Source organism: Xenopus tropicalis, chromosome 5 (genome assembly GCF_000004195.4).
Source record: "Xenopus tropicalis strain Nigerian chromosome 5, UCB_Xtro_10.0, whole genome shotgun sequence".
NCBI lineage: Eukaryota > Metazoa > Chordata > Amphibia > Anura > Pipidae > Xenopus > Xenopus tropicalis.
Window position 1 is genome coordinate 122,104,659 of NC_030681.2, and position 12,058 is coordinate 122,116,716.

General features: G+C 37.3%; 1 protein-coding gene across 1 annotated transcript; it reads left to right on the forward strand.

The window, feature by feature from the left end:
• The first annotated feature begins 1,452 nt into the window (after nucleotides 1-1,452).
• cpa3 (carboxypeptidase A3) lies at nucleotides 1,453-11,854 on the forward strand. Its single transcript, XM_031902865.1, has 11 exons — nucleotides 1,453-1,544; nucleotides 1,703-1,778; nucleotides 2,653-2,777; nucleotides 3,730-3,829; nucleotides 4,721-4,822; nucleotides 5,986-6,087; nucleotides 6,452-6,553; nucleotides 7,782-7,872; nucleotides 9,399-9,601; nucleotides 9,787-9,871; nucleotides 11,144-11,854. Exons 1-11 carry the CDS (start codon nucleotides 1,462-1,464, stop codon nucleotides 11,329-11,331), a joined length of 1,257 nt encoding a protein of 418 aa, XP_031758725.1. The 5' UTR covers nucleotides 1,453-1,461; the 3' UTR covers nucleotides 11,332-11,854.
• The last annotated feature ends 204 nt before the right edge of the window (nucleotides 11,855-12,058 follow it).

A 12,058-nucleotide genomic window follows, 5' to 3' on the forward strand; every position in this document is an offset into this window, starting at 1 on the left:
TAACAAGCTTAGAGAAACAGGAAAATATTGGTATATCAGTCAAGAATATCTTGAATATATATCTGGATATATTTATTGCACAAATTAACTCCATTCATTCAAGGTACTTGTGACTAAAGTCACCAGATGCAAGTGCTCTAACTGACACAGGGACATGTGGCAGTAGCTGCAGGGTTTCCACTGTGGACAGCATCAAAACCAGCAGCAAAACAGTTCCAAAAGTTCCAGATCCAGATTTTGATGGCAAGCAGCAGAAAGAAAGTATTCTACCCAGACTTTAAATTTTCACATGAGATGCAATTGACACATGAGATGCAATTGTGCCTAACACAACTCCTCATTTGCAGCTTCAATCATGCGGGAATTATAAGAGGAAAATGCAGTATCCTAGGTTTAAAAAAGTGCCAATTTACATCTGATATTGCCTGCCCCTTGCCTCCTCCTGCCCCACACCAATACAGTGCCAATACAGTGCCAACAAAACAAAGCGCAAAGACCTGCGGAAATTTGCACAGAACTTGCTAGTTCAAAAAAAATGTGCGATTGTGGGCTTTATTGGACTTTGAGCACTTAGTTTTGCTTTACATATGACCCCTTAGAGATGTATCAGTTTCACTGTACATTTATTCCACTGCACTATAGGGACACTATAAAACTATACAACGAGCATGCCCCTGTGCTTAGCACTATTTTGCAGGGAAATGGTGGCAATGCAAAGTGCAAATGCAAACACCTCAGTTGGGGAGCATGATAAAAGTTAATTTGGGTGCCAAATAAGGGATGTGATTGGCTATTTGGTAGCCTCTATGCAGGCTATCACCTTACAGGAGGCTCTGTTTGGTAGTACATCTTTTTATTCAACCTGCCACCAAGCAAGGAATTCAAAAATAATAACCTGCTTTGGGTTGTGTGGGAGCAACAACAAAGGGGGAGGTAAGCAACATGTTACTCTCGAGCCACTGGTGGAGAATCACTGCCCTAAGTGGGCAGTATGACATCCCATAGAGTTCAACAACCCAACCATATCATATCGATAACTATTTTTGTATGTAATTGGCATCTACATTGGCATCTAATTCTACATTTTTCTTGGAATAAAACAATGGCCATGACCAATGAGATGATCTAATGAAAAGATCTATTAACATTGTTCTTCTATTGAGGTCTACTAGACACCAGTGCCCGGTCTACTGTTAGATGATAATATCTGCCTTACATTGACAAAGGAAAATATAATGTCATTAGCCATGCATGTATATTTTTAAGTTACACAGAGTGAGACAGAGTAAAAAACAATATATTTGAAAGACTGCTTCTCATTAAGCCAGTTGATACATCTCCCCTAGTGCATACTGTGCCATGGGCACACTGAGGGAGGGGAAAGTAACTTTATCTGATAACACTGCATACAAAACTGTTCTAGAACCAACATAAGATCACTCCTGGAAAGGGTTCAAAGCAATGTACAAAGTCATGAATTACTTCTTAATTTGGGTTTTGGGTTCTGCTGCTTCTGCAGTTCTAGCAAAGCAAACATTTCATGGGTAAGATATCAGCATTTTCCTATAACGTATCATTTTTTTCCCAAAATCAGTAAAAGTGGGCATAACATTTACCCTGTGCAACCAAATATCATATTCATTTTAATATTGCTCATTTTCTTTTATTTATCCCAAAATGTGAAACGCGGTATATATGTCAGTGACAAGGTGTTCCGTGCCAAGCTTCAGACAGAAGGACATGTGGCACTCATTCACAAAATAAAGGAAGCAATCAAGGTAAGTCCTATTGTCATTTTAATCATTTAAACATACCCTGATTTGTTTTACAGATTGTAAAAGTCAAATTTTAATTCTACAGTGCATATAAAGTTGCTTTTTTGCTATGACCACTATAACTGCAGCCATTCAGTTGGCTTTATTCCCAAAGCCAAATTTAGGGTGGGGTAAAGAGTGGGGCCTCTTGGGGATAGTGATAATAAAAGTACTGTTTAACTATATATGTTTTATATGTTTTTAAAAAATATATATATATATTTTGTGCATTGAAGCACAGAAGCACGGCCCATTTGGGACACCAATATTTAAGGGAGCATTTAGTTACCACTGATACTAGGGCAACCTTTGGCATCCAAGGCCTTGTAAAATAACATCATAGAAAACTGTTGGAGGAACTCTCGGAGTTGTGCAATGTCTGAAGCTCCAAAAGCTGCTACTGTCTGCGTATATACACTGGGAGAATTCAAGTTTTCATGTGGAATTTTATCTGTGCAATGTAATAAGAAATGTATATAGTTATACTTTCTGTGCTATTCTGTATTGAAGCATAGCCCATTTTGGGATGCCAATATTTAAGGGTACTTTACCATTGATACTATAAGTAATGTGTATAGAAGGGGTTGGCAACCATTGGCATCCCAGGCCTTGTACAACAACATCATAGCAAGAGCTGTTGGAGGAACTCTGGGAGTTGAGTTATGCAATTTCTAGAGATCCCGAAGCTAAAACTTTCTGCACTGGGAGAATAATATCTGACAATATAATAAGAAATGGATTCCTCTACTATGGGTCACATTTTAAGCAGCTGGTTAAAAATGTATAAAGAAACCTTTCAATTTAAAGAATAAAAATGATAAAAACTCTTGGATTCCAGCTGGACTTCTGGCACCCAGACACGGCAGACAGAATGGTCCCACACACGGAGGCTGACTTTCACGTTCACAGTGATCAGGCAGATTCTGTTCAGATTCTTCTGCAACAGAACTCAGTGCCATATGAGTAAGATTTTATGCAGTATTCAGTTTGAGTTCCATTTTGTGGTTGCTTTTTTATGGTTATTGGGATAGAGGGGGCTAGAGACAGGCATGTCTATATGGTGGGATTAGAATATGTTGCCAGATATACTGTATGACACTGTATGCCCTGACTTCTTTGTCAGTCTTAGGTCAGTATGCCTTATTAGTCTAAGCCCCTTTACCACCCCCAGCCCAGAGTATACATTAAGTTAAAGGGGTAAACTGAGGTTAGGAAAATATGTGATGGGTAATTGTCCATTTAAAAGATAAAAAAAATAGAGTAGAGTCTAACTATTAACAATGAACAGTAACTATGTGTAGGATAGGGGGTTATATAATAAAAGGGACAGTTTGCTACTAGACACCTACTGTCAGGTTCTGTGCATTCATGTATATTTTCAACCATAAGCCACTGAGGCCCTTCATAACATAGTCTGTACACAAGTCTGTAACCCACTTTATCTCTTGACCTGCCAAGAGACAGCTTTAGGGTGAAAAAAACCCTTTTTTCACATTTTGGGCCAGATTTATTTTGATGAGAAAAACACGTGCCCTAATTTAATTCCAAATTTCCTGCAGACTTCTATTGTGTTCATGAGATAAACCAAGTTTTTCTTATAGAATTAAATCTGGCTCTTTTGTATGAAAGAAAATAAAATCAAGTTTGTAACAGCATTGAAAAGTTTTAGAAATTTGTAAAAAGGTTTTAGAATGTCGATAAAAACTGCAGAATATTAAACGCTGACCAGTGCAAGGTTTTTACAGGAAAACAATCTTTGCTAAATCTGCCCATAATTGGTAATTGGTTGCTACAGGGTGCTGCACAGCAAAACTCGTACCAGTGGAAGAAAACGAGAGCTTGGGTGTTTCACACCTTTTGCAAAGTGCAAGTTAAAGTTTTCCCTTTTTTTCTATTGTTTTTTTTTTCCTGCTAGAGTTTTGTTCCATGATCTTCAGGAAGGTATTGAAGCCCAGTTGAACAACACGAAGAAGTCAAAAAGACACAGTTATACAAAGTACAATACGTGGGAAAAGGTAGAACTGTAAAAAAAATGTATTGGTTCCTTAAAAAAATATTTAAAGGAAAAGTAAAGGTTAAACCACTAGAGGCATATTTTATGTTGGGTATCCCAGCATGGTAGATCATGAACTGTGCAATTCTGGCCGGTATCAGGTCAGTTTTCCATAAAATTTGCACTACCCAGGGGTACTTTCTTCTACTCTAACTACTCTACTATCTAGCTTCTAACTACCCAAGCATCCCCTGCATACAGATGGGCAGGTCATATTACCCTTTTTTTAACTCTTTGACACTGTTTATAGTATAAATGCAGTATACATAAATACAGTTTTTGCATATTTTTATTTCCAACATTTCAGTCTCATTCAAGTAATTTCATAACTCATTGGCTTTAATTGGAGTGGTTATTATTTTCTAAGCCGTTCTGCTGTTGGTGCCATTGATTTGTTGCATTAACCCAACTGATTTTGACTTCAACTCCTTGACTGTTTGACATTCTGCTTTAGAATTTTCTAATGCAAACAGGGATTTATGGTTCCTTTAATAACGGCAAGGCACCCAGGTCCAGCGGTAGGAATGACAGTCCTTAGACCATCAATACATCAGCACCATGCTTGATGGATAGAAGATACTTCCTATGAAATTTTTTATTTTGTTTTCATAATAGGGCCCAGGTCATCCAAAAAAATGTATCTGATGTATCAATATTCAGATAGATATTGTTCCAGAAATCTTAAGTGAATTTCAGCCAGTTGCAGACAAGCTTTGTTTGAGAGCAGTAGTTTCTATTCTTGTACTTCTTTTACCTGCTGTGAGTCTGTTTCTATAGCATTAAAGCCTCCCTGCATTTGCATGGGTCATGTCACCATTTTACTCCCATGTTGTGTGATATTTGCTGTTTTTAGATTGTTGAATGGACGAGCAAACTGACCAAGAAATATCCTAACCTTGTACAAAGAATTGACATTGGAAAATCTGTAGAGGGGCGCCCCATGTATGTCCTGCAGGTGAGATATGACAAAAAAGTAATTTTCTTTTCTAACTGAGTGCATATTAAACAGATAAAGCATGTGAACAATAAACTCATGATGTTCTTATGCTTGGGGATAGTCAGTGGCATTCTTCTGCTTTACATAGGGACATGAGTAGTTTTTTTCCCATTTCTGAAAAGCTCCATATCCATATATTTTTAAGAGAAGACATTTGCAAATAGTGAAGATATATTATAAACACGTTCTGAAGTATAATAATAGCATTAGCAGAGGTGGAGTACCAGTTGGTTAAGGACTGGTCAATAAATATGCAAAATTATAATTAATTGGATAACTTCCACTGAGATAGATATTAGCAGAGTCATGGTGGAAGAATGCCAGCAATAGTGGGTTGGCAGTTGGCATTTTCAAAGCCTGGGCTTTATTACTTTAATTAAACACCTTTTAGCAACTTCTGAGGGTACATTACAAAGTAATATGTTACATTCCATGTAATAACAGAAATATTATTATATTATATGTAATAAAAATATTATTAGTCTTGCAGGAAAAGTGTTAAAAGGATTTTCATGATTTTTATGGTGTATTTTTTATTTCTAAATTACACTGTTTACATAGCAAATAATTCACTCTACCATTTAAAAGTTCATTCTGGAACCGACAAATGTATTTTTTTTTGTTGTAATATTGCTGTGTAGGCGCCATCTCAGTGCATTGTGCCTGAGTCTTATCTCATGTCCTATTGTTCTGCTGATCGGCTGCTGGGGAAAGTGATATCACTCCAGCTTGCAGCTAAGCAGTAAAGTGTGACTGAAGTTTATCAGAGCACAGGTCACATGGCTGTGGTACCCTGGGAAATGAAGAATATGGCTAGCCCCATGTGAAATTTCAAAATTAAATATTAAAATAAAACTAATAAAACTACAGTGCAGGATTCTGCTGGAAAAGCTCTATTAACGGATGCAATTTGAAAAAACATGTTTTCCCATGATAGTATTCCTTTAAATCAGGACTATCTTGGACTAATAAAAGTTAACTGGTTTTGAATTTGTTAAAAAGGCATTGGCTTATTTTACTGACTTACTGAATGAAAGTTTTCTCAAATGATGGTGTTATATTGCTATATATAAAACATAGTTCATATTGTGTAATCACAGTTTATTGTTTTTATTCTGTAGGTGGGAAATCCAGACTCTGCAACAAAAGCAATTTTCATGGACTGTGGAATACATGCACGGGAATGGATCTCACCAGCATTCTGTCAGTGGTTTGTTAAAGAGGTAATGATAACATATGCATTATGCCTTTTACACACACGTGTATATATGATATATGTTGTATTAAAATGTCTCTATAAGACAGATCAGATGTGGAGAATAACAGGGGTTCTGTTCACTCAGGCTGAAAAGCCAGTACAGTACAGCTGATATTAATTAGTCATCACCATTGATAACGAGGTGGGGTCAGGAATGAACTCTCTATATACCCTATAAAACGATGAGGCAATTCTGTTTGTAAGGATTGCAAGTGCCACACTCTCTGTATTCCTCTCTCTGTTTAGCTAAGTGTAGACTAAATATAATTTTATTACCCAGTCTTTTAGATGCTATCAATATGAAACAATATTCTTCTTTGTTTCTTTAGCTCATTAAAGGTAAAAACAACATAAGAGAACTAGTGAAGAGCCTTACCTTCTATATTCTACCTGTATTTAACATTGATGGCTATGTTTGGACATGGACAGAGGTATTTTAAATATTATCATTCCTCTTATATTAAAGCTCTGCATTTCTGTGTACTTTTATATTCCCTACGATTATTTATGATTTTAAACTATTTTAGAAAAATGTCTGTCCAATTCTGTTGAGTTATCTTTAACACTCTAAAGAGTTTATTTCTGCCCTATACCTTGCATGTCATTCAGAGGGGCAAGGTACAGAGCAGCAGGAGGTGCAGCCCACTTTGGGGCCCTGTCCATTAGGGCACGCAATAAGGACAGGGCTAGCTGTGCCTCCCAATGCTACACTCATCACTGAGCACCACATTTTCATCTGGCATTCAGCGCAGAGTGCAGTTCGATTGCTTACAGATTGAGTGCTAAGGGGCAAACTCTCGCTCTTGCCGCCCCCTGGGGTCAAAAATGAGCCCTTATGTTCTTGATTTCAGGTTCTTGCACAACTGGCAAAACAAAAACTCATAAAACTTGAATTAAGTGAATCCTACATACAGCACCAACATACCCTGCTTCTCTTTTTCCTGAATCAAAGGTCTCAGTTGAAATAAGAACAAGCACAAGGCACAGCAAGAGCATCCAACTATATCGCAGTAAGGGTGAAGACACACAGAGCTACTTGTCACGGATACAAAAATGGACTATACTATGGCAGGGTAATTTCTGGAGTTCATTATCTGTGAGAAGTAGCTGCTACATGTAGCTCTGTGTGTCTTCCTTACTGTGATAATGTTGGATGCTCTTGCTGTGCCGAATCAGTCCCAAGATACCCATGTCACCTATTCATAAACATGCACATACAACATTAGAACTTTGGGGCACATGAACACTAATGCATGGCACAACAGGAGGTAGAAACACAGAACTATGGCGAATAACCCAAAAGATTGTGCAAAAAGGTTTATTTTCCTTTTGTTTATATATCATCCAGAAAATGTACCTTTCCAACTGAAACTTAAAATCTAAATCTCCTATCATAGAAATGCAAACACCTAATACTAGGGTAAACTTCATGACAATATGGTTAGTATAGCATACACAAAGTCTTTGCCAGAGCAATTTTTTCCCATGTAATATGTTAAACATTTTAAATATAATCAAATATCATCTACTGAGTAAATGTACCTTATTTATTTTAGTTTGTTTTTCCACATAAGGTCATTTATATGGTTTGCAAAGAATATTTGCAAGGTAACATCAAGTTCATAGTTCGTAAACAAAACTAATGTTTCTTTGCGTCAGGATCGCATGTGGAGAAAGAATCGATCCCCTTCAGAAGACGCTAAATGTGTGGGCACAGACCTCAACAGGAACTTCAACATTTCATGGTGTGGTAAGAAAGCTTATATGAAATTTCATCCAAAAGCCAGGCAATAAAAATAATCGTTACAGAAGAGACCATTGTAAAAGCAACAGCTTGTGTGCACACAGAGAGTTGTATTTTATACTCCTGGAGAAGGAAACCTGTTGATCTTGCCAGAAGCCAGATTGTAGCTATTGCTGCTCTATTACTGAGCAGCATAAGAACTAATATCAGTCGTTCCCAAATCGTTGGGGTGCCCTCCCTGGAGCAGTAACTGCAGGGGTTCAGCATAAAGGAAGGTTAGGGAAAAAATCCTATTTGTTTCTCCCAGATACTATGGCAAACCAGGAAGAAGACTAGTTAGAATAAGGACTGGGATGAACATATTTGCTGTCTTTTATACCCCTGCAATTATGACTGAATGGCTGATACAGCAATAGGCCTGAAATGTAAGTTACTGACTTATGAACACTGAATTCACTGCCACTTACCTCAGTTTCCATTCACTGATATGGGTGGTGATTCCATGTGACTTATCTTGTTTTATTACCTGTAACCAAACATTCAAAAAAACCCTTGTGTCATATTAAAGGGAGTATGTAATAGAACACTTTGGGAGATTATTATGAGCAAATAACTCACTCTGAACAGCATTTATCTTGTTATCTCGTTAGATCTGTCTGATATATAAAACCTTCAATCAGAAAGCACAAAATATCATTGTTCTGCAGCTATAAATGAGATAGATAACATTCAAATAATGTTGGTCAATATATGATTTCACCACCATGAAATGATTTTAACGTGCAACCAATTTAAAATGGTAATAAAAACAAAAAGGCAGATGCAGTTTTTCCATAAAACCAACTTTTTTTTATCATTAATCTCACAGTTGGAGGAGTCAGAGCATATGCATTTCACAGTCAGACTAACCATTAAATTGCTCAGCAAATCAAAATCAGAGTGGGTGGTTTTTAGAGTCTTTGTCCCAAGCAATTTAAAAATGGAATAATAGAGCAAAACTATTCGATTTCACAAATACAGCCTTTATCTAAATAAGTCATAAAGTATCATTGCCGTTAAGCATTCAAACAAACGCAAAGTCATTTTTCAGCTCATATTTTATTTTGCCTGCCTAGAATGGAGAATAATGACTTTATTTTCATAAACCCCCACTAATTTTAGACTGTGTTAGCCACAAAATGTTCTGGCCAGGCCCGGCTAAAATTTAGCACTAACTGTTTGTTCAAATCTGTGGTTTTCCTGGCACAATATATTACAGGAATTATTGCCCTCTCTCCCAACTCTGTACAATATATCAGATTGTCGCAGAACTTTATCTCTTATTGAATTAGCTTATATATGAGGTCTAGTTAACCTTTAAGTTAACTGAATAATCATGTTGTGAACTGGCTGATTACCATGGCACAGTGGGCACAACCGTGAAGTGCATTGGCTGATTATTGTGACCTAATGTAGCGTGGTTATGAGTTGTTTAAGATGGTTTGTATAGCACATCATGTGCTTGTGTCTCACTCAGGCTTATTTGTTTGCAGACATTGGCTCTTCAGATGAACCATGCAGCGAAATCTACTGTGGAGCAGCTGCCGAATCTGAAATAGAAACTAAGAACGTGGCCAGTTTTATCCGAAGTCATGTGGATTCCATCAAAGCTTACATCAGTTTCCACTCCTTCTCGCAGATGTTATTGTTCCCTTTCTCCTACACATATGAGCTTGCACCCGATCACAAAGAGCTGGCAAGTAGTGACCCATTAACCTCAGAACATGAATAATCTTTCAGTTAGGGCATTGAAAAGCTGGAAAGCCACCAGTTTTCACTCTTTAAAGGGCTGTTACACAGGATTAATGTTGGGCAGCAGGTCTCTATTACCAAGATAAGGCATAGTGGACTAAGGGATAGCATTACTTTTTTTTCTTTCAGGATGAAATTGCTAAAGGAGCAGTGGCTGAACTGCAGGGCCTTTATGGAACATCATACACCTATGGACCTTCTGCTTCAACAATTTGTAAGCATATTCCCACTTCTTGAAAAATCATTGTTTAGAATACAACCAAGTTCAAGGGGCTGTCTCAGCACCAGATGTATCCATGATTTTAATCCTTCCTTATCACCGCAGGATATGCCAATTTCCACTCATTATGCAAGTTCATACATATAAAAAAAAGAAATGCCTGTAGTCAGAAGCTACATTTCTGTAAAAAGGCCACTGTCGCTAAATTGTGTTGTATTTGCACCAGATAACATTGGCTTATATTGAGAATTGTACAGAAGTTCCCTTATTACATTAATATATGTAATTTTAGGTAGGTTTCATTGAGGTATGAACCATACATGCTTCTGGTTTGATCCTTTTTTTAATACATTTATACCTGTAATTCCTACTAGGGGTAACTGGGGCCAAGCGTGCACAGGTCATTCCTATTACTTTCTCTAATGTAGCTATGTGCATTCCCCACAGTGTAGAATTACTAATCTATTAACTCATGCACTCAGCTAGAGGAATATCAAGTGTTCTACCAGCTCAAGGTCATACAAGACATCCCTATGAGGACCCTTTCCAAGCAGTTGCACAGAGCTAAATCTGATTTATAAAATGTGACCAGCCATGTGGGATGTTACAGCCAAGAAAATACCAACTATGGCCCCAACAGGGTGTCAAACGTGGTCTATTGGGCAATGCAGATATTTAAAAAAAAATTGTGTACTGTAGCTGGCAGAGAAATATCTGAAACCACATATACTGGAAATGATGGCAACAATATTTACTGCTCAATTGCATTTCATGTCGAAGTGCAAGCACGACTGTGTCAGTTTTAATATATCTGCTGCAATTATGTCAGGTGCATCTCCTCCTGCCAACTGCAGTTATGCTGGGATCATGGAAAAGGGCTACAATGTGGGTAAAGACATGGCGACTGCTCTCAAAATTGCACTTATGCCACTTCACTTGCAGTCATAAATGACCCCTGTTATATACAGTAAGAGACAATGGATCCTTACCCTATAAAAAGCAGGTTTGCAGAAGACTACAGCAAGCTTCAGCACCCCACAGGTCATAATTAGCACAGCAATCATCTTCACTGCTGAATATGCACCCATGCTCCACCTAGTGACAGATGTGAGAAGAGCACCCAGCAGGAGAAAATGAGGAAAAGCTGTTTCTGCAAACACAGGATCATGCATAATGACATGAGAAAATTAAACTGTACATGAATTGAAATGATTGAATTTATTATTTGCACTGGACACAAATATTTATTTGTTGTATACTTTCTAGATCCCACCGCTGGCTCATCTGATGACTGGGCTTATTCACTGGGAATTAAGTATTCATTCACCTTTGAGCTGCGTGATGAAGGCAAGAAAGGCTTTCTCCTCCCACAGTCCCAAATAAAAGCCACCTGCCAAGAAACTACTCTGGCAGTTGCATATATAGCTAAATATGTTCTTGATCATTCTACCTAAGTCGCTGAGTAGTATATTCAGTATACTATATATTATATATACCTTTTTTATTCTGTTTCGTTCTTCATTCTTTTATCACCATTGCCTTTAATTTGCTGGTTAGGTTTTGTAACAGTACATTTTTTTTTGTTTATGTTGCTGTTAAGAGTACAATTACATGCACCAGATGTCTTCAAGGGGTTAAGTAGTGCAGCCCAGCCAGTATAACCTCTGTGTCTGCACCCTCAGAAGCAGAACCATGATTTGCAAGCATTTGGAATACTAGGATCTAATAAAAAGCTAGTAAATAAAGAATTCCTATATCCTGTTCTTCTCTGCATCTTTGCCACAAATAAGGATCAGTGTGAAGCGATTCTATTATAATTCTGTTGCTGTGCAATATTCAAAATGCACAGTAGATGGCAATGGTTACTGATGCTATAGAGAGTCACTGATTGAGTTTCCAGCACTGTAATAATTATGTAAAGACTTGCTTTGTACTCTGCAAAAGCATAGTGTTGATTAAACACACTAAAGGTCAAAACCAATTAGTTGAAACCTTTGTTTAATAATTATAGTTTTATTTTTTTCTCTTCCTTTCCACATTTTCTGTTGCCATTTACTGTAGTTTCCCTTTTATTTATGTTCTAAAAAGCCCCTATTTTAGAATAGAATAGAATATCTTTATTGTCATTGTTACGAGAACAACGAGATTTACAGAAGCAAAAAAAAGGACAACTCAAAGCGA